The sequence below is a fragment of the Ixodes scapularis genome, unplaced genomic scaffold (assembly GCF_016920785.2).
Source record: "Ixodes scapularis isolate PalLabHiFi unplaced genomic scaffold, ASM1692078v2 PGA_scaffold2__306_contigs__length_199485367, whole genome shotgun sequence".
Taxonomy (NCBI): Eukaryota; Metazoa; Arthropoda; class Arachnida; order Ixodida; family Ixodidae; genus Ixodes; species Ixodes scapularis.
The window spans coordinates 152,547,335-152,570,133 of NW_024609857.1; the positions used below are offsets into that span (position 1 = coordinate 152,547,335).

At 44.4% G+C, this 22,799-nt stretch overlaps 1 protein-coding gene across 8 annotated transcripts in view; it reads left to right on the top strand.

Moving 5' to 3' along the window:
* Positions 1–22,799, top strand: part of LOC8024854 — a 70,963-nt gene that overhangs the window by 47,287 nt on the left and 877 nt on the right. For 5 of the 8 annotated variants that reach the window (XM_029970724.3, XM_029970725.3, XM_029970727.3 and 2 more), the window contains 9 exons: positions 3,083–3,139; positions 4,540–4,569; positions 9,590–9,647; positions 11,176–11,237; positions 11,313–11,475; positions 13,917–14,043; positions 14,169–14,225; positions 19,457–19,533; positions 22,174–22,300. In XM_029970724.3, coding sequence (XP_029826584.2) covers positions 3,083–3,139; positions 4,540–4,569; positions 9,590–9,647; positions 11,176–11,237; positions 11,313–11,475; positions 13,917–14,043; positions 14,169–14,225; positions 19,457–19,533; positions 22,174–22,300 — 758 coding nt within the window. The remainder of the gene's footprint in view (positions 1–3,082; positions 3,140–4,539; positions 4,570–9,589; positions 9,648–11,175; positions 11,238–11,312; positions 11,476–13,916; positions 14,044–14,168; positions 14,226–19,456; positions 19,534–22,173; positions 22,301–22,799) is intronic. The other 3 variants (XM_040211504.2, XM_040501337.1, XM_040211505.3) reach the window with 1 other exon arrangement.

Consider the following 22,799-nt stretch of genomic DNA (forward strand, 5'->3'; position numbering starts at 1 on the left):
TGTTTAAGGAAAGCCTACTTACCAGGGTCACGGCTCGACATATCTAATGTCCTGGGTGACGGAGTTTGATACAGATGCACAAGGCATGTATACTTTTTTATGTGGAAGTTTCAGGGGGATGTTTTGGCCGTACGAAATGGACCACATTTCTAAGTGCCTGGGTTCTATATAAACGGACTCGTCTGTAAACTCTTAGAACTATAAGGAGTGACTTGTATAAAAAACTTCTTTGCCGGTTCCACGGAGTTTGTTATAAATATGTTTGACTGGAATTGCTTAGCTCTTCATTTTGCCTTATTTTCATGTTAGCCTTTTTTTTCTTTACTAAACGGCCTAGTGCATGTTGCAATGCTGTAGCACATCTTCCTTGCTTTCTGTTGTGCTCTGCTTAGAAACTAACTTCCAGATGTCACCAAAGCCACGAGCATGGAAAGGTAGGCATGAGGCACGGGTGAGATATTGTATCGCATTTCAGAGTGCTTGCGCATGGTTCTGTTTCATGTTGCTTTCTGTGTGCTTTCCTAGCATCTGGCCAGTTTAATATAACGCAAAATACCGAGCAAGCACCCACACAAAAATTGGGAGATAATCGTGGAAAACTGGGGAATGCATGGTTGCTAGGTCCAAGAGCGAAAATGCAGGAGGAGCACACAGTTTGGTGGGCCCTTGCTCGGTCCAACCACTGAACTCGGAGTGGTCGTTGTTTGCCTAGATAACGGAGCTCATTAGTGCAAGGAAACAGAACCTCGGCATTCTTTTCGCCGGCGAAAAAGCACCCTACGACGCTTAACGCAGTTTTCGAGTCGACAGTACTCGGTACAAAAACTGACGTAACCGTCCCTAGGTCTAACCACTTTCACGATTTCATTGTCCGAAAACGAACCGCAAGCCACGCCATGGTCGTTGACATCAATATATCCGATAGACGAAACACGTCCGAGGGCCAGGTGATTCCACTACCCCAATTTTGTTGGACGTACTCTCCGCACGGTTACGCTGTTTATCACTTCTGCTACTTCCCACTTGCAGCCATAACTTGCACGGTTGTGCTGCCATGCTTGGTTTGGCTCAACCCGGCCGCTTGGCGGCTGTGCGTAGAAAAGAAAAAAAATATCAATACTGACAATCGTCGTTGGGGGTGTTTTGATCACACGAGTAAATACGGTTTATTGAGAAAAATGAAAAAGTGCCCATGATGTCCGCCGGTCGCGGAGATAATGGCCGCCCACGGCGACTGTGCACTCAATATGTTTTTTGCATATGTTTGAACTTGCTTAGAATTGGGGGTGGGTGCTTGATACGTCTTTTGATGGTGTTTTAAAAATCTCAAAATTAAGGGGTGGGTCCAATCAAAGTCCATTCAAAGATCGTGCCACGCCCCTCTTTCTGCACCGTGGCGCAGAACACCAGGGGGTGCCACCAGGCAGGAAGGTAGAAGGGAAGGGCATGCGATAGCCAATCACGGGTGACAGCTTCCCGGCGGACTATATTTTCGAATACGCGTGCCTTCGAAAAATTAGTCCGCTGAAAAGCCGTCACTCGTGATTGGTTGTCGCATGCCCTCCCCTGCTGCCTTCCAGTCCGGTGGTACCCCTTGTGTTCTGCGCCACGGTGCAGAAAGATGGGCACGTCACAATCTGTGATTGAACTTTTAATAGGAAAATCGGCCACTCTTGAATGTGATTTCGAGTTTTTTTAGGATGCTTGGAGCCTGTAGATTGAGTTATGACAATAAACAGACAATCTCAGAATCCACTTGAGTGCCCTTTTAATGAAATGCGCAGATTTCTCAGTGACTTGTGGTTGTAACTCGACAAAGCTCCTCGTAGCATGGTCAAAATAGTGAAATACCTTGGAGGAAGGGGACGGGGGGTTGAGGGAGCGCGCTCACTCGTGTGGTGGGAGAGTGTGCAGAAGGGAGGAAAGAAGAGAGCATGCTTTTGAGGAAACAAGGAGTCATAAAATGGCAAGATCAGGGCGGGAGTATGCAACTGCTAGAGACGCCAACTTTGCCTTCCTTTCCCACTGGAATGTTAGCTTTGGCAGAGCATTCCTACACTACATCCGTCCTGTCAAGACATAAAATATGTACAGTTTCTCCACGCAGCATCACCGTGAAGCAACATACAATACATTCTGCAGTACTGCTCCCTTTGCCACGATGGTGCGGCAAAGGGGTGAAGTTGTGGGACAATAAGTTTTGTACTGTAGCCACTGAAAACTACTCTTCCGTTAATATGGAAGGCAGCTCTGCCATAAAACTAAACCGAACAAGCTACTCTGGGCTCACAAGCAGACAAAGAAACATCTCGCTTACAATTTGCCATCATGTTTATCATTTTCATATTGGTGTAAACAAGCCGCTTGGCCTTTTCTCTTTTAGTTTCGGGAGATGTCATTGAACGTCTTCTTGTTGAGGTGGCTATTTTTTGGTTTGAGTGTTCGGGTGGACATGTTTTGTCTGGCACCATGTTGTAGTATACTTCCCCCTGTAGTGCGTTCGTCTGAGGTGGGCCATCTGTTTGAAGTCTGCCACCAATTCTTCTGTGGAGTACTGCAGACAGAACATTGTGCAAAATGTGTGGGACAAATGCAGCGTAGTAGTTATGGGCACATCAATTGCATTTAAAGTACAGCCTTCAACAATATGAAAGACCCACTTGAAGCACGTGGCTGAGACAGCGGCCAGTGGGGACGCGTCGTGCGTCGTGGACGGTTTCATTGTCACTCCAAGGGGAGTGAAACTCGATAATGCCGTCAAACTGAATCAGTGCACACCGGTGAAGCACATTCCCTTCCCTCCAAGAGTCATGAAATTGCCCCAAGCGCGAGCGGCGCCCTTAAGAGCCGCCGGCTTGGACACTTATTTGAGCGGGTTTTTCGTATTGGTGGAGACTGTACATTGCGTGCCTTGACACCAAATGGCTTTTAACCGTACCAGTGTCTTTGGGAGATTTCAACTTGGCCCGACCTCTAAGCCCAATTCAGGTCACAAGAACTTTGATAATAATCCGGAGAAGGGATTATTAACGCTTCTCCTTAGCATTGATTGCTTTATCAAAAGAGCTTGTTTGTTTTTCAGAGCAGTTGTCGAGACGAAGAAGGGGCAGCGGGAGCAGCACAAATAGTGATGAATCTGGTACGTCTACAGTGCCTAGTCGCTTTGTTATTTATTACTTTGGAGCTTTACTATGGGTATCACATTGGGTAAATAGTTGTACCTATATTACTTATTAACCAGTTGATTGTTTATCTAATCAAAGCTGTCCTTTAGGTAGTTCTGTTTGATTGTGTGAACCTTAAATCATGCCTGCATATAATCTTAAAAATGTATGATATTACAGTCATTGAGGGCTTAGGGAATGTGTGACTCGTCATGCCCACGCTTTGTGATTCGTTCTTCGGCGTTCTGATTGGCTAATGCAAGGGTGGAAGCACTGCTCCAATTGTGCCATTGTGTGCCAATTCACTTTCGCTGCTCCATCTTGCTCCGAAGCGCAAATGTTGTGCCAAACCCAACCAAAAAACAACCGCATCTCCTCGTGGTGATTGATGTTGATTGGGGCAAAGCTCTGGTGGTGCTTGTCTGCGTAGACGGTGAGCCGCAGCATGCCGAGCCTTTCGTTCATTTTCATCCATGCCACGCTGCGGTCAAATGCTCAAATGTGTAGTATATAACCACATTCCATACCACACATTCTCTTTCTGACATGGACATTGATTTTCTCTCTAAATGTGACAGAGCCATCATACAGAGCTTACCAACCCAGGTAGCACAGATATTTAGATAAACGGGCTACCTGCGACGAAGTGCGCAGGTAGCAGCAGCATATCCTGCGATGAAGTGTGGACAAAAAAACACGAGAAATAAGTGAAGCCCAAGTCATAGCAACCAGAGGGGATGCGTGTGCTAGTGCTCCGTCGGTAAACTTATCAATGAAGGAACTTCAGTACCTGTACTATTTTTCATAGGTTGCTTTTTTTTCCAAAATCTTCCTTTTCAAATTTTTTGTGCTGTTGTTTTGCTATTTGTTTTCTTAGTGTTTTTTTTTCCTTTATCCTTATTCTTTTTTCTTGAATTTTTCTTTATTGTCTTCTTCCTTTCCCTCTCTAGCATGTTCTTTCTTCTCCTCTTTCCATGATTATAGTCTCAATTTTATCTTTGTCTTCCTTTCTCCTCTCATAAAACATGAGTTGTAAGTAGTGCTCTGTCCTGTCTACTCTTTCCTGTGTTTGACCATTGCGCTTATTTTGTGTCTGCTACAAAAGGCTGAAGCTTGCTTCCACCCCTGCTAATGTTGCAACCCCGTTGACTGCGGTTCGATAATAAGGTGTTCCCGACTCACCAAGATATGCTTTTTTTAAGCTGTCAGTGAGTGTGCACAGGCTACAAGCTGTCACTACTGCGCATATGCTACTAGCACACGTGTGTGCTTGTAGCACATGCTCTTTAGTGAAGCTGACGTTACTGTATGGGTGCACGTGCCACAGCCGACACTTATGCTGCTGTAATTGCTTTTGATTTCTCGTCTGTCACAGGAAAGGTGCGGGACAGGGAAGGCAGTTTGTGTAAGTACAGCCGTTAAATTTCAGTGCTCGCTTTTTGCAAAGCACTTTATACTGCATTTAGAGGCATTTATTTAGATCGCGAAAATCTAGCTTCCTTTGCAAAGGCTCACTTTTAACCACATACTGATTTCAGGGTTTAGTGTAATGCTAGCTGTGGAATAAGGTTAGTGCTGATAGTTAATTGTCATATGATCTGCTTTATGCCTTATTGCTGTAAGCACATCTCACATTGCAGCTAACTTTAGCTGTAAAGGGTCGTGCCATCATCTCCGTAAGCTTTCCTTTGGGGCAATCTCTCTCCAGTCGTTAATCATTGACTGTTGTGGAGCCATGAAAGAAATAAGTCGGTAATGCTTAAGGTTCCCGATGCAGAAGATGAGGAAGAGTAATATAAATGCGTGTAAGGGCCACACCTTCTTTTTAATTTCAGAGCTAATAAAACATTCATAAAAACAAAATAGCTTTGGATGCACATATAAAAAAAAGTTTATGTACCTGTGATCGCAAGCAGTGGTCTTGAGCATTTTTATTTCTGTTTCAATCGTTTTTTTGCAACCCACGGTATCCTCAGTGCTTGAGTCTGACCAGTGTCAACATGGGCCAGTGTTTCTCTTTTGAGCTGTCCAACAAGCGCCTTTTTGGAGTTTGTGTTAGCCATTTATTTCTTAGAATTTCACCTCTACGTTCATTTCGACATTGACGTCGAGCGACCGCAGCGTACAAGTGAGCCTGCCTCGTACCGCATTCTTTGTCCAGCACCGTACGTAGGTCTTATCGACACCATATTTGCAACCCGTTGTACACCTGCTGCACTTTAGGGCATAAGTGGCAGTTTGAAAGTACAGGGTGTCCCTCAAAAAAATTGCAAGGTTTTTTTTTCACCTCAAAAATAAACTATGCATCATTGAATGCTCGTTTTTCACCCCTATGTAGCACTAGAGGTCTGAACCGGATATGATAGTTTCAGCACTAGCAGTTATCTTATTAAAAAATAAGTAATTTTCTAAAACTTTCAATGGGAAAATGGCGGCCGAAACCGAAAACGGTACTGGAAACCGAAAATGGGTGAAAATGGGCCCATATTCCCATTGAAATGTTCAGAAAATAACTAACTTTTTAATAAGATATTGGTTTGTGCTGAAACTTTGGCATCTCGTTTGGACCTCTGGTGCCACATTTGGGCAGAGAATGAGCGTTCGGCGTTGCATAGTTTATTTTAGAGCGCAGCTCTTAGGCGCCCGTTTCCGGGTTGAGCGGCGTCGGCGTAACTGCGCGGTGCATTATGGGTAAATTTCCCTGCTAAATTTACCAGAAAATTTTTCCCGCTAGATTTAGCGGAAAAATTTCCCCGCTAAATTTAGTGGAAATATTTCCCCGCTAAATCTAGTGTGTTATGTTGCTAATTAAGCTCAGGAGGATGGTTTAAGCAAACTGTTTAATAAGTAACATGCAGGATCAAAGCAGCAGCTATGGCGATTGCTCGTCAGTTCCAAACGCAACAGTGCGTTCCACCTCCTGCGAGCGTGCTCACTGGATGTCCTTTTCTTCTAAGATCAGACAGCCTCATCACATCATAACATAGCGAAAAATATTTCCCCGCTAAATTAGCGGAGAAATTTCCCTGCTAGTAGAAAAATTTCCCTGCTAAATCTAGCAGAAAAAATTTCGCCGCTAAACTTAGCGGAAAAATTTTCCCACTAAATCTACCGAAAAAACTTCCCCGCTAAATTGACCGAAAAAATTTCCACGCTAAATCTAGCGGAAAACTTTCCGCTAAATCTAGCAAAAAAATTTCGCTGCTAAACTTAGCAGAAAAATTTCCGCGCTAAATCTAGCGGACAAATTTTCCCGCTAAATCTAGCGAAACAATTTCTCCGCTAAACCTAGCGGAAAAATTTCCCCGCTAAACCTAGCGGAAAAATTTCCCCGCTAAATCTAACGGAAAAATTTCCCCGCTAAATCTAGCGAAAAAATTTTGCTGCTAAACTTAGTGGAAAAGTTTCCACGCTACATCTAGCGGAAAAATTTCCGCACTAAATCTAGTGGAAAAATTCCCCCGCTAAATCTAGTGGAAACATTTCGCTGCTAAACTTAGCAGAAAAATTTCCGCGCTAAATCTAGCGGAAAAATTTCCCCGCTAAATCTAGCGAAAAAATTTAGCCTCTAAACTTAGGGGAACAATTTCCCCGCTAAACCTTAGGGGAAAAATTTCCCCGCTAAACCTGGCGGAAAAATTTCCCCGCTAAACCTAGCAGAAAAATTTCCCCGCTAAATCTTGTGGATAAATTTCCCCGCTAAATCTAGCGGAAAAATTTTCGTGCTAAATCTAGCAGAAAAATTTCCGCGCTAAATCTATTGGAAAAATTTTCCCGCTAAATCTAGCAGAAAAATTTCCGCGCTAAATCTAGTGGAAAAATTTCCGCGCTAAGTCTAGTAAGCAAATTTCCCCGCTAAACCTAGCGAAAAAATATCGCTGCTACACTTAGCGGAAAAATTTCCCCGCTAAACCTAGCGGAAAAATTTCCCCGCTAAATCTAGCGAAAAAATTTCTCCGCTAAACTTAGCGGAAAAATTTCCCCGCTAAACCTAGCGGAAAAATTTCCCCGCTAAATCTAACGGAAAAATTTCCCCGCTAAATCTAGCGAAAAAATTTTGCTGCTAAACTTAGCGGAAAAGTTTCCACGCTACATCTAGCGGAAAAATTTCCGCGCTAAATCTAGTGGAAAAATTCCCCCGCTAAATCTAGCGGAAACATTTCGCTGCTAAACTTAGCAGAAAAATTTCCGCGCTAAATCTAGCGGAAAAATTTCCCCGCTAAATCTAGCGAAAAAATTTAGCCTCTAAACTTAGGGGAAAAATTTCCCCGCTAAACCTTAGGGGAAAAATTTCCCCGCTAAACCTGGCGGAAAAATTTCCCCGCTCAACCTAGCAGAAAAATTTCCCCGCTAAATCTTGTGGATAAATTTCCCCGCTAAATCTAGCGGAAAAATTTTCGTGCTAAATCAAGCGGAAAAATTTCCGCGCTAAATCTATTGGAAAAATTTTCCCGCTAAATCTAGCAGAAAAATTTCCGCGCTAAATCTAGTGGAAAATTTCCGCGCTAAGTCTAGTAGGCAAATTTCTCCGCTAAATCTAGCGAAAAAATATCGCTGCTACACTTAGCGGAAAAATTTCCCCGCTAAACCTAGCGGAAAAATTTCCCCGCTAAACTTAGCGGAAAAGTTTCCGCGCTACATCTAGCGGAAAAATTTCCGCGCTAAATCTAGTGGAAAAATTCCCCCTTTAAATCTAGCGGAAAAATTTCCGCGCTACATCTAGTGGAAAAATTTCCCCGCTAAATCTTGCAAAAAAATTTAGCCTCTAAACTTAGGGGAAAAATTTCCCCTCTAAACCTAGCGGAAAAATTTCCCCGCTAAATCTAGTGGATAAATTGCCCCGCTAAATCTAGCGGAAAAATTTCCCTGCTAAATCTAGCGAAAAACTTTCGCGGCTAAACTCAGCGGAAAAATTTCCCCGCTAAACCTAGCGGAAAAATATTCCCGCTAAATCTAACAAAAAATTTCCCCGCTAGATCTAGCGAAAAAATTTCGCCGCTAAACTTAGCGGAAAAGTTTCCACGCTACATCTAGCGGAAAAATTTCCCCGCTAAATCTAAGGGAAAAATTTCCCTGCTATATCTAGCAAAAAAATTTCGCCGCTAAACCTTGCGGAAAAGTTTCCGCGCTACATCTAGCGGAAAAATTTCCGCGCTAAATCTAGTGGAAAAATTCCCCCTTTAAATCTAGCGGAAAAATTTCCTCGCTAAATTTAGCGGAAAAATTTCCCCGCTAAATCTAGCGAAAAAATTTTTCCGCTAAATCTAGTGGGAAAATTTCCCCGATAAATCTATGGGAAAAATTTCCCCGCTAAATTTAGCGGGAAATTTTCCCTAAATGGGAGGCGAGCAGGAGAGGAGGAGGGGCATAGCCTCCTCTCCTTACCTTCTTGTTTCCTCCTCAAGAGCTGCGCTTTAATTCGGCGTTACAGGGAGTTGTAAGCGGCTTTCATTTTTTTAGAGCGCAGCTCTTAGGGGCCCGTTTCCAGCCTGAGTGGCGTCGCCGTCGGCGTAACCGGGGGGGGGTCACGTGACCCCCCCCCCCCCCCTTCCCCGAAGTCACGTGATCCCCGAGGTCACGTGACCCCCTCCCCCGAGATCACGTGACCCCCCCGGGGTCACGTGACTACCCGCAGGTGACGTCACCCCCCTCAGTACCCTTCCCTACTCCTCCTCAAGAGCTTCGCTCCAATTCGGCGTTACAGGGATTTGTAAACGGCTTTCATTTTTTTGTGGTTGAAAAAAACTTGTAAATCTTTCGGGGGGCACCCTTTACTTGCTTACTGCTCTCAGGTTGTTGGGCCCGCACAAACCAACTTAGCTGAACGAAACATTCAAGCCTACCAGCAACTGCCATCATGTGGGCGGAAGGCGACCGTGGATGATACGAAAACCAGAAAAAGGATAGATTTCCAAAGCTTTTATCCCGGAATCTTTCTTATCTGCATTTCAAAACACGGCAAAAAGTGCAAGCCAAGGCGCATGCTCGGTGGCATAAAGATGGCGGAGTGGAGATGCAGAGTGCACGCCACACTGTGGAAGTTGTCGGCGCGCCCCAGAAAAAAAAGGGGGTGCAGCTAATACATGAAAAATTTTTTAAATCATCTCTTTTTATATATTTTTGTCTAAATATGGGGGGGTGCAACCCTTACATTACTGTGGCCACGCAGTTATGTGGCATCTTAATCCAGCAGTCAACCTTTTAAAGCATTACTTGATCAATATACAGTTTATTCTGTCTGCTGTCCTTAGATAGCTTGAGCAGCCTGAAGTTCTTTCGCTTACTGATAAATTGGCCACTGCTCTTTACTCTCCTGCAGCCCATTTATTTATGCTAAGAGAAGACTGGTTTAGAAAACAGGGATCAGATATGTAATTTATTTTTATGACACTTCATGGCTGCCTTTTTTTATTGCATTTGTTCAGGTGAAAGAAGCTACTGGAGGAGAGACGGAGCAAGTGTCGAGCCAGAGGACTGCACGTGGTAAGCTGAATCAAACTTTTTGTTTTAAAAAAGGAACTATCATAAAATCTCAAAGGGTGCCCACCCATAATGAAGAGATGAATGGTGAAGACATGAGGTGGGCTATCTTCGGGGATGAGACGGCACAAATTTATAAAAAGCATGAACCATTCCTCTCTGTGTAGGTGGATGACCAGCGAAGTTGTTTAGCACACGACACAGACGTGACACAGAATTTAGCGTATGCATGGCACCTGCGTCTTTTTGATGCGTTGTCTGCCCCGCGACATTCGTCGTCTTGTCTGGTTTGCCGCATGTGCTTGACGTTTTGTGCACGATCTTCATCGGTGGTGTTTGCCGCCCGCCGCCGCCGCTGACATTCTGTGTGCCGCTCCCGCGTTTGCTCTTCGTAGGCGCATTGCTGTTCAGAAGTCCGGATTATGTGCGGTCTCCCCATTACGACGAGAGAAGTGAAATATATCTATTGCTAAATTACCCAAGCATCAAGGAGAATGCAGGGAATAGTGTTCCATGCGCCGCACATGCCTGTGCTTGCAGCAGTAACTGTTCTGAAGGAAAAGCCTAAAACAAATGGCACTTTGCACGTGCGTTTGTCAACGCTTTATTTTGGTCATTTACTTAGAATCTTTTATACGAAGAAGATGTGCGCGTGTGGCGGTGCGAGCATAGAGTTTTTGGTCACGCACATGAAAAATCCACGGAACGCTAGCCATAAACAGCTTCACTGTTTATGGCTAGCGTTCACACGGGCACCCATCACAAACCAGGTGACCCCAGGAACTGATACCGCAGATTCCGGACATGGCGAATTCGTGTTTCACAATGCAATAAGCACGCAGGAATCGGCTACGAACACCTGTGTCACAGGAAAGGATACCGCAGACTGCAAATGCAAAAAGATTCGTGTTTCACGGTGCGATGAACACACGGGAACAACTTGCATTCCACGGGAACTTAAATTGCGCAAGCAGATGGCAAACAACAAATGCAAAAACCCACTGCAAACTCACTTGTCACACATACTGGCATTGCAGATCGCGCAGTTGATTTGAGTCCCGTTGGGACACTGTGTGATGTCCGATGGAAATCGGGAGTTGGGGGTATTTCGGAATTTCTATGTTGTGGATATTCAGCCAGAAAAACAGGACGGGCCATCTCTCGTGGAGGGCGTCCTTATGGGATTTTACAGTAATGTCTTGCCAACGTGTGACCGTCTGTTTACCGCATTCTACGTTTTAGCATGTAGGGCAGAATTTCACGATAAAAGCGACATGTTACGCTTGACCCACACACTGGTCGAGGTCACGTGACCTCGACGTCAGGGTGTCACGTCAAACCCTTGCATCGTGTGATGTCACGATGTCGTGCGACACCGTGACGCCTCATGACACCCGAACTTGATGCAACGTCAGACATACGCACAACACCTGCCCAATTCCTTCGCAGTATTTGATGCGTCTCCAAATTCATGAGACACGATCGTGACATGCTTAAACTTTTCCCACCGTGTTTCATTCTGACCAAAAAGGCACGGAGTAACGCTGGAGAAACTCTGGGATGCAATCAGCCTGTCCGCCTGCGATGGTTCCGGTAAGCTTTGACCGTGTTGTCTTGCTGGGTGCTTTGTTTTGTCCCGTGTTCTTCACGGACTGTCTCCCTTGGCAGAGTCCACCTTCTTGGAGATCTTGCACAGGCACGTCAAGGTGGAAGACCTGCTTTACTCGCTGCTGACTGGCCGGCCCATAGTTGTGGTGGGGACGGCATGTCACAGGAAAGAAGTGGAGGTGACCGCGAGGCTTCTTGCACTCTTCGCCCCCCGCAAGTTTGGGTGAGTGCCAGCAACACTGTTGCCTGCTACTAGAGGCACACCCTTGGCAAAGGTCCTACTTTGGATATGACATGAGTTTATTATTGCAGCTCTGGAATTTTCTGTAGGCACATCCGCAATCGGTATTTGCAGTGGCAGTGGTGTAGTAGCTACTGGCAGTTTTTATCTTATAGATATTGTCTAAATATATTGCCTTTGTCAAATCGGAAAATTAGATTTATTTTCTGCCCAAAAAAAACCGTGGGACGTTAAAAAAAAAAAAACATGGGATGGGCAGTCATTTTCAGTCTTGGGTAAGTTACTTTTAAAAAGTAATTCGTTACAGTTACTTACTTTCAGTAAAAAAGTAGCAAAGTTACCGTTACAGTTACCTCAACAAAAGAGTAACTCGTTACAGTTACAGTTACTTTTAAAAGTAACGGCGTTATTTTTGAGTTACTTTTCTATAACGCTAAAAATTTATGAAACACTAGAAAATGCCCCTCACCAAGTTTTATTGCATAAAATTAAAAATCGTGCTTTTTAGTTTATATTGAAACTTAGCAGCAGTTGCTTTTTGGAAATAGTGGCTGAAAGTTTCCCTCGTTTGATGGCGAGCACGTCCCTGCCCTTGCTGAACAGGCTCCGCGCAACCATAGCAACAAGCAAACCCCGCGCAAACAGCAGTAAATTTTGCCTCGAGAGTTGCACCATGCCAGAGTAGCGGTGCAAATCGAAATACGAAACATGCGCAGTGCGAAGTAGTGGTGCTAATCAGAATACGAAACATTAGCAGTGCCCTCTACATGTATTGTTGTTTACAATTGATTCACCCGATTAAAAAGATTTTTGCCCAGAAAAAAGAACAACCGCAACAAAGATAGGGCTCTAAGATATACTAAGATGTAAGTGTTCTGCCACAAAGTACAAACGCGTGCAAAACATAACGAGATTTGTTTTTATCACATCTATACGTGGCTATATTCGGGTCGTGACTAGCGAAGTAGAACGTGTTCGCAAGTTTGTTCAAGGCCAACTTGACACTAGCAATGTCAAAACAGGCAATTTGGAAAGTGCAAGAAATAGCTAGATTGTACTCGTTCAATGATATATTCATAAAAAACTGGAAAGTAACGACAAAAGTGACGTTGTTACTTTCAACGTTACCTCAGAACTACAGTTACAAGTTACATTTTTAAAAGGTAACTCGTTAGTTACAAGTTACCAAAAAAGTTTTGAAGTTACAGTAACACGTTACTAGTAATGCTTTACTACCTAAGACTGGTCATTTTGTCTGCTTCTTTTTTCACTTGTCTCACATTTTCTTTTGTGCAAAAAAAAATTGGGTTGTGTGTGTGTTTATACAGCCTAGAACTTGGTCTGCCTCACAGGGGCGACGAGTCTCCCAGCTGTAGATGAGAAATTTAGCCAGTGCGGTACAGCCGCTAGCCTGGGGTCTCTAACGTGCATCACGCAGTAGTGATACACGACCGCACGCCGGTACGATGCTCATCCAGATCGAAACGGGCAGGGGTGGGGATTGAACCCAGGATCCCTGGGTTCTGCAGCGCGAGCTTTCGCTCCACGTGCTCCGAGCTGGTGTGCGCTAGACCACCGATCCCCCCTTTCTTTTGTGCATTTTGCATTCCTACCGTAAACTTGAATCAACTCACCCAAATTACTACTTTATCATAGCCAGTGCCTCCTAGAAGGTATGACAGTAGAGGGTTGGTCGGGGGGGGGGGGGGGGGGAGAGAGGAGGAGGAGGAGGAGGAGGAGGAGGAGGAGGAGGAGGAGGAGGAGGAGGAGGAGGAATAAGAAGAAGAAGAAGGGAGGGGAGGGAGGGAGGGGGGAGGGGGGGGGCAGGAATAAGGAGTTAAGGGTTTTGCAGGAAAAGGCAGTCCTGCACGTCCCTGTAGGTGCCAGCTTCCTTTCTGGCCTCGTTTATGACTTCATCTTTAGTGGTCTGACATTACTGTACTCTCCACTTCATGACACGCTTTTTTCACGTTGAAGGCAAGGTTTCTTGCTAAGATGTTGTTATCTTTGGAAACTATCACCTGTATTTAGAAGGATTTAGGCTCGGTGTAGACCTAGCAAATGCCTGCTGGCTGAAGGTGTAAAAAGAAGCCACTCTCCTGCTTACTGTCGAAAAAATTACCAGACCGTTGGAAAACTAGATAGTATATGTGACACAGTCCTATCTAGACATTCTGCTTTGAGATATAATAATAAAAATTGTTTCACTGCTCTGTTGGGTTACCAGTATACAGCTGCTCACCTCAGTTTTTAGCATGCATCGCATACTTAGTTGTGATCGCACAAATCAGGAGTTGGAAGGGGATCTACAGTGCAAGTTTCCGCCTCACATGCTTTGGAGCGTGTAAACACACTCAGCCACCAAACCTCCTTTGCACTGGACTGCTTTGTGTCATTCTGAGAATTTCGCTTCTGTCCCGCAGTGATGAGCTCTGGTTTGAAGACGACCGGACAGATGTACCAGACAGTGCCTCACTGAGTGCAACCGCCACAATCGGCTTTGTAGAAGAGCGGCGGACCAAGGACTCTGGTATTTCCTCTTCTATAAAGGTGAGCGGAACTTCCAACTTTTAATGCACTTTGTGTGTTTTGTTTTTGCCTGTGTGAACCCACAAATATCTTTTTTTTTTTTTTTTTAATCCTGAGAAAGTGTATGTCTTTGGAAATGGTTGCAGAAAAAGGCCTCTGTGTTCAGTGTGGAGTCTGGAGACTTCCTAGGTCCTTCTTACAGTGTAAGCATGCTTTTTTTTATACTCACTTTAGCGTTGCTTGGAACCGCAGCAAAAGAGGAGGGAGGTGTCGAAACGAGACCGGAAAGGTGGCCGATATTCCACTTGGGCTTTGCACATCTCCCGACAGGGGCAGGCTTTTAAAATGTACGCACCAATAGTGACGTTTCCTCAAGCACCTGTCATGCTGCGCCATCTCGCGGCATTTGTCAGAAATGGGAGGGAACCTCTGGTGTAGCTCTGGCATTCGGAAACCTCTTCCCTCCACCGTGCTCAGAACTGACCATGTGTGTGCTCTCAGCATCATTTTGCACTATGCGCACATGAAGGTTTAGCTATGCACATTTTTGTGCAGTGAGTAATATAACTAAGAAAGATGGGTGCTTTTGGGGTAGTACTTTAGATGCACACGAAACCAACTTTACTTGACATTTTGCACTGTGAGAAACGCACTCAAATATTCATTGCATTTCAGGAGTACAATGCTGTTATTTAGAAACAATGCAAAGGCTTATCACAATATTTTATTTCATGCACACATTAAGATGAATTAACCGGGAAAGTTACTTGTCCAGTCAAATTAGAAACATTACACACAAGTGCTATTGCACTGCAAGCTTTCTGCACATGTTAATGTTTTTGGTTAGGATTTGTTTTTTTGATTGTGACATAGTTTCTCTACATTAGGACTATATACTCAGTTTTGTAGAAAATCAGTCACTGCACAGGCGAGCTGGTGGAAGTTTACCATAATGAATTTAACCCGGGATGGGGCAGAAGGAGTATATATTTTGACAGTTGTAGAAAAGGAAACGGGGACAGGCAATGTCTCTACGTAGAGGCATTGTCTGTCCCTGTTTCGTTTTCCACCACTGTCAAAATGTTTCCTCCTTGTGTCCCAGTCTTGGGTTAAAATTCATCACAGTTTTATAGGTGTTTTTCAGCGATGCAGCAGAATATGCATATGTGAACACATTTTTATGAAAGGTTCTGCTGTTGCCTGGAGGCCAGTTCCAAGAATACAGTTCTGTGCAAAGTGCTTACATCTTTGAGTGAATTTATGTTTAAGGCAAGTAACGCAACAGCACAAGCCATACTTTTACAAATTTGATTCTCAAGATGTTTGATCTGAAAGAAATGGGGCAGTTCATCAGAAGTTATGCCGATCGTCACCACTATCGCAACTTTGAGAGCAAGTTAAGATATAATTTTTGCATCTGTTTTTTTATTCAAGGAAGTGCACTTTTGGGACTGTGCTTTGATTCTTACGTTATAAATGTTTATTAAAATCAGAAAAACTTGGTTCTCTGTCATACTAATAATTTTCATCATTGGGATTGGCATAACTGCTTATGCACTTTGGATTATGCGATACACCTGCGGTTCTCAACCATTGGTGTTTTTGGATCCCTTGTGGACCAGTGGAAGTGATTCTACACTCTTTCTATGGCGAGGGAGTGGTTGTTTTTTTTTGAAGTTATTACGATGACAATGAGATAAATTAACACAACTACCATATTTGTTCCATTACTGGTTTACTTTTATACTAGAGAACTCGCAGAAAAAAAAAAAAGTCCTATTCTAAAATAGGTTGCCCTTGATTTTGTAAGAAGTAAAAAGGAAGGCAGTTTGTGCAAACATTGATTTCACAGCATGCCTAGTCGCCCTAGCTAAGACTCACTTGTCGTTCAAACCCTCAGAGCAGTCAAAGATGTGCTTCAAGCTGTGGCGCACACCCTGTGCCGTTTGGGCCCAGCTTTACTGCTTTTCATCGGCATGCAATTGTCATGCTTTATCACTTTGTACCAGCAGGCTTAAAGAAGAAACTGAAGCAGGGTAGCGTCTCGGTGGGTTAGTGGGGTCAGAAATTTTGCACGCTACTGTAGGCTAACTTTCTTTGGTGGCCATTAAAAGTCCCCCAGTTTCAAATAACTGCACCAGTAAAGAAATGTTAGCCTATATAAGGTGTCTGAAATACCCAGTCTCAATCTAAAATGGGTCAGAAAAATCGGCACCTGCACGTAGCAGTCTAAACTGTTCATTAAAGGTTGATTTCACTGGTCGGTTTTATCATGCAAAATTACAAACTGTAGCTCCCTTTCTGTAAAAAAATAGGGCTAATAAGACTTACCAGCGTTAACGGCGGACGGCGACTCAGACGACCAAGTCGAGTGGTGGGGCGCGTTCGGCGCACGTATTGATAGATGGCATCGGGAACAGAGTCAGTAGTGGCGGAATAAACCAATAGTAAGGGAAGAAGAGACTTGGGGAAGGCGGAGATAACCAAGAAATTATCTGACTGGTGCCATAGGTCGAGGGAAGAATGAATATTTTCTCATTTTCTTCTGGGCAACCCGTAGGGCGGAAGGTGTGGGCACCCAGTTGCATAGAGACGCTTTGTCGTACAAATTATATATTCCTTTTAAGAATAAATCTCTAGATATATAACTCTATGTTTAACAAATGTTAAGAAGAAAAAACAACACTGGCTAGGTGGCACAAGTCGCCTCCCACTTTAAAGGGTTCAGCCCTATCCATCTATCTATCCATCCGTCGAAGGTTTAGCCGTCCAGCAAAAGAAAGCAGATGACATGCAGATGAAATCCACTGGCAGCAAAAACGCCATCGTTATGCAACCACTTATTTTTTTAATTTTTGTTACTTCAGGTTTGCTATCATTGCCCATGTTTATTTTTAAACCAAAGGTACATTAGAAAAATTTTATATTAATTTAAACCACGGTCGTTGCGAGCATTTTCGATAAGAAGGTTGCGCCATCTATTAACATGTGCGCCAAAGGTGCCCATACCTTTGGCCACTCGACCTGATTGTCTGCCTCGCTGCCCGCCGTTGACTTTGGCAAGTATCTTGGCCTTCCTTTTTATAGAAAGGGAGCTACGCTTTGTAATTTTGCATGATAAAACCGACCTCTAAAATACACCTTTGACGAAAAGTTTTGACTGCTACGTGCAGGCACCGATTTTTACGACCCATTTTAACTCGAGCCTGGGTATTTCAGACACCATATATTTGAATGACATGGTCATTGCCAGTGTTAAATAAACTTGTTTTTATTTTCATATAAGCAAGAAACATAACAAAGAAGTGTGGTGGTACTTCTGTATAGGCTTCTTGCACCTGACATCACTTCCAGTTAGCCTCGAAATCAAAACCAGCATTGTCGTCTGCCATCAGTGCCTTGGCGGCATGTTGGACGCATTCAACACCTTATTGCAGCAGCAGTAGTGCTGTAAAGCCTTGGCATTCGCCTCGCTTTCGTTTGAAGCTGAAACAAACTGGATGAAAGCAGCCGATGGAACACATGTCAGAATAAGCATGATTTGAGTTTAACATCCTCAAACGGCACTTGAATGCGCGCGTCGAGTGCCGTCACTCGACACTTGAACGCTTCGCAAGAGTGCTGTGGGAAGGCAAAAAATTCGTTGTCTGCTAATCATTTGCGGTGACTGACAAGAAAACAAGTGCCGCTGGTTATACGTGAAATCGTTGAGGGCTATTGCGCAAAAATTGTCAGCACCGTAGCCGGTCCTCCAACTTTTGGACTGGCTACACAGATGAAGACTGGGACTGCCGTACAAGTAATTTCGTCTGCTTTACTTATCCTAGTCAATCGCAAAGAGGTTTCTCACCTAAACATCTCCTCACACGATGCATCTTGTTGGCGAATCTTGTGTCGCGAAACTAGGTTTTGGGAAACAGATTCCTCTTGTGAATGCAACCGGAAAAGTGGCACGCCTCCGAAAAAAGTGGCGCCTGCTGCTTGCTTCTGGAACAATATTTTGCTGAAACCTCACCGAGACCTGTCAGTCACCAGAAGGAGAAACGCGGATGCTGCCAATGGCCGCTCGACATCGCTCTGACGTCTGACCTTCAAGGCGGAGCGAGCTTTTGGAGGAGACTGATTTTTGGCCGATCCCGTATTCAAGCCAAAGCCGAAAAGAGAAAACAGGCATGGCAACGGGCGACAAGCGGAGAAGCAGTGCGTACGCGTTGCGTGTGGGCATGATTGGTTAGCAGCACGGGTTGGTGGCGCGGTGAAGATTCATCAACAGTTGCGCTGAGTGCAAGCACCGCATGTAAACATGATAACTGGGGATAACTTAACTTTTATTGGTGCAAAAATGTCCGAAATACTTGGAGATCATACGCCTGTTCTTTGATGTTTGCAGTCATTCCTGGGTTTGGCAGGCCTAGTGAACCCAGTGAGCCATACGTGACGAAGTTTATGGAGTGGTAATAATAAAGCAGAACCTGTATCTTCACAATGTGGGTACTTAATATAATTTTGATGCGAAACGCTTGATATTCTTGGTGCAAATGGCAAGGTTTGGCAAGAGTCAATACGTCACAGGTTTCGCGCATCAGACTGTGCGATATAAACAGGCTGATTTTGCAAAATCTCGTTTTTGCTAAAGCGTGTTGAAAAGATGCACAATGTGAATACCGTAAGCCTTAACACAAGGTGCAGTCCACCAACCCTTAGTGAAACAAGGCTTTTCTGTCGAGATTATGCCGGCATATTCGTTGGAGCCTTTCATGACGCCGGCAAACCGATTGCTCAAGCATTGTCTTGTACGCTCGAGCTCCATTTTGTTGCTGACTTTTACGGCTGGAACAATTAATCACAGCTCAACTGACCGTTTTAAACCTCGAGTGAGCGGACAAACTACAGCGCGAACACGGCCCCAAAGAACACAAAACATAGCATACCGGCAATGGATGCCTCCAACACGGATTCCGGCAGGTTTTGGTGAGATAAGCAAGCTGGCAGTAGCGTTGCATCATGGTCTCGTGCAAGAACCCTATATGACAAAAAATAAGTTTTATTGCTTAGCTTGACCGAGGACCGAGGGTTTCATATATGTACTCTAAAAGTTCTTTCACGGACGGACCCTGAAGTGACCATGGACCCTTATTTGAGGACCATTGTTGTGAACTGTATATTTCGCAGGCTGAATGTAGGGGTAGAAATTTCTTAAATGGGATAAGACCCTCCAATAAAACAAGAACGGAAAACATAAAATTCAGCATTTTTTAACAATGCCTTTTCTTATTTTTAGTCTATGTAAACGTGTGTGTGCTTTGTGCTTATTTTTGCTTACTTATTTTTGCTGTCTGGTAAAACCCTTGAAAGAGAGGATGCTATTTCAGTTCCAGTGTCTTATTTCTCTCTTACACTGTTTTTTTTGCCAATGGTCTCCTCACTTCTGTAGGGTTCTTTACTGAAACAAGCGAGCCAAAGGATACGACTACTAGATGAAAGTGAAGCTCTGCTTGCGGTCATTGGGAGGTGCGTATGCTGACCAGGGGAATCGAGTCAGCCCTGGCTTTTTAAACTGTACTTTTTCATGGTATGGTATGCAGTGCCATTTCAATTTATTTTTATGGAAGCTGTGTTCTGGGTTCACTATGCTGTTAGAAAAACTTCCTTGACATCATCCAGCAATCAAATAGCATTTAGCTTTCAAAAACATTGATACACATTAGTTTCACATTGAAGGAAGGATAGATTGACGTTCAAGGAAGGAAAGATTACAGCTTATCAATGTGGCAAGTGTAGCAGCAAAACATTAGCAGAAAGAGAGTTATAGCTTTTGTCTGCTGCAATGCTGATGGTTCTACACAGAAGGAGTGCTCACCGACCCTATATCGTCACAGTCTTCGTTTCAATGCTCTGGATGGCTTACTGGTGCTTGCCACAAGGATTTCTTTTTTTCTTTTTATTGTCAATGGATTGCAACAACGCATGAGATGAACCGATTGGTTAATTTCGGGGTTTTCGCCCAATTCTGTTCTTCAGTTTTGTAGGTTATTGCTTGTGTGTATCATAAATATACAAAGTCAATAAGTAATTTAGGTTTCACAATTGCCTTTGCTTGCAAACAAAAATATATGAATAGGCCATTGAGGACCTTCAATGCCTGCCAGATAGATGTTATTGTCTTGCACACAATTTATCACCAAAAGTGTATTGCATTGCAGATCTGCTGAAGTCTCATTCCAAATAAAATAGTTAGACAAATTGTACAGAGCATACAGGCAGATGTACTATCGGGGAAAAATGAAATGCGAACAGAGGAGCACGTGGCTCCCGGTACAGGCTGCGCCGCCTGGAAGTGAACCTAGGGGCGAGGGTGCGGGGCCTACTTCGATGTGTTCACGCCCCTCGATTGGCGCTCCCCCAGCTTCGGCAGTGCGCCTCTCAGTGCGCTGAAAGCTGTCACCGCTATCTTTGCCTGCTCGGCGAGTGCGCCGAGCTTCTTTGCACCGCACGCGCTGAGCCAGCAAAGATAGCGGTGATAGCTTTCAGCGCACTAAGAGGCGCACTGCTGAAGCTTGGGGAGCGCAGAGGGAGGGGCGTGAACACGTCGGAGTAGGCCACGCAGCCTCGCTCCTAGGCTCACTTCCAGGCGGCGCAACCTGTACCGCGAGCCACGCGCTCCTCTGTTCGCATTTCATTTTTCCCCGATAGTACATCCGGACTGTCAGTGTCGCTAATTATTTGTTAGAATTCAGTGTAAACTGAAATCTAGCTCAACAATTGCTTTAACAAGTTAGCTGATAAATATTTGGCGCGATACTGGGGAGGCACAAGTGTGAGTGCCGTAAAATGCCTAGCAGGTGCCCACTCGTAATTGGGAGTTCACCGCAGAAAACTGGGGGACGGGCGCTTGCTAGGTTTGAGAGTGAAAAACTCGGTCGGGTGGGCCCTTGGCCTGACCACCGAATTCAGAATGGCAGTCGTTTGCCTAGCTAAACGAGAGCGCTCACGCTTAAAAACAGAGCGTCGGCATTATTTGTGCTGAAAAAAAGGCGCCTTACGACGCTCAACGCAGTTTTTGCTTCGGTGCTACTCGACTCAAAGCGACGCGACCGTTCCTGGGCCTAACCACTTTCACAACTTCACCGTCCGAAAACGAACCACAGACCACGGCACGTTTGTTGAAATCGATGTGTCCGACGGACGCATTTTTGAGGAATGTGCCTCAGTTTTGTTGACCACGTGCGCCGTGCGATTACACTGTTGGTCACTTTGCAATTTCCCTCTTGTAGCCCTAACCCGCATCCGCGTGCTGCCACGCTTAGGTAATTTGGCTCAGCTTGGCCTGGCCACTTGGTAAATTAATTGACTTGGTGGCAGAGTGGAAAAAAAGTTCAGTATTGAGAATTTTTCTGGGGAGTGCATTCATTAGGTGAGTAAATGGGGTAAATAGTTTATGGAGAAAAATTTAAAAAGGGGTCGGTTACTCACCGTCTGGTCCTTGTTACTAAAGTCTTCGAATGACTCTTCTGAGTTGGAGGAAAGGAGCAGTCTGTCTGTTATCATCAGTTTCTACCTCCTTTTGACTCTGCACCCCTCATCCTCTTTCTTCTTCACCTTTGTTATGCCGGTGCTGTACACTGGTCACTGAAATAACGACCGCCCATGGTGACTGGGCATTCTATATATCCCTCGTGTATTTTCGAACTTGCTTAAAATGGGGGAGAGGGCAAATGGGGGAGAGAGCATCCTTCAATGATTTTTTTTTTAAATGCTTGAAAAGCTGGCATTTATTGTGACATGGGCGCATGCGTAATATTTTATGGTATGTCATCAGGTACATTGCTGCTTTGAACGCATGCACTCTTGCAACCGGCACTTTCTAAAGCTGCATCTTTATGCTGGTACATTTTGCCGTGTCTCACTCAGCAAAGAATATTGCTTCTTATTTCGGGAATTCCAAAATGCTTGTGCTACTGTGTCAGTGATTTTTTTTTTTTGTGCTTATCATTATCTAACTGGTCCTATATCATTGTACCAGAGTCCTAACATTTTTTCTTTATGCTCTAGTATATTGATGGTGCCTATGTCATCTTTTATGCCCTAGGTGCTCATGCAGTGTAACAGAAGCCTAGAATGCAGGCAGAATAATTTCATGCTCGTTTGCAGCATCCTCTCCGACATAGAGTACACTGCACACACCTGGATCCTGTTATCGAGCTGTGGGCGCAAGGCAGACTCCAAGGCCTTTTCCAAACAGAAGCAGCTCAGCAACTGTGACATGGCCATCTTAAAGGTCGGTAGCACCTTGGTACATTCTCCGGCACAGAACCAGAACAACGGGGATTAGATTGTTGGTATACCTTTCTTAGCATGCCCATAGGGTGTGGCTTACAAGTTTCCTTTCAAGTAAGTTTTCCTGTAGTACAGCAATGTCTCATTATTATGGATATCAATCATAATGTGAGTCGTCCACAATAACGAGACAAAAATAATGTATTTACCCAATTTGTCGGTAACAATTTTTACAGCGAAGCTGTTATGCGCTAGGATCTGGGAAAAAATGTGTCCACAGATGTTGACAGAAAACTTCCCTATTGGTCGTGGCAAGTATGAATAAATAAAAATAAGAAGAGGGGGCAACCAGCGTGAGTCAGCCTTGCTTGGCATTATTAGATAGTGAGGTCCTGATCCCTTGTTATCATCTTTAGGCATCATCCTTGAAGCCGCCCTAGGAGTTGTGCTTGAGGTCGTCTGAGAGGTCGTCCTAGGCATCGTCCTTGAGGTCGTCCTAG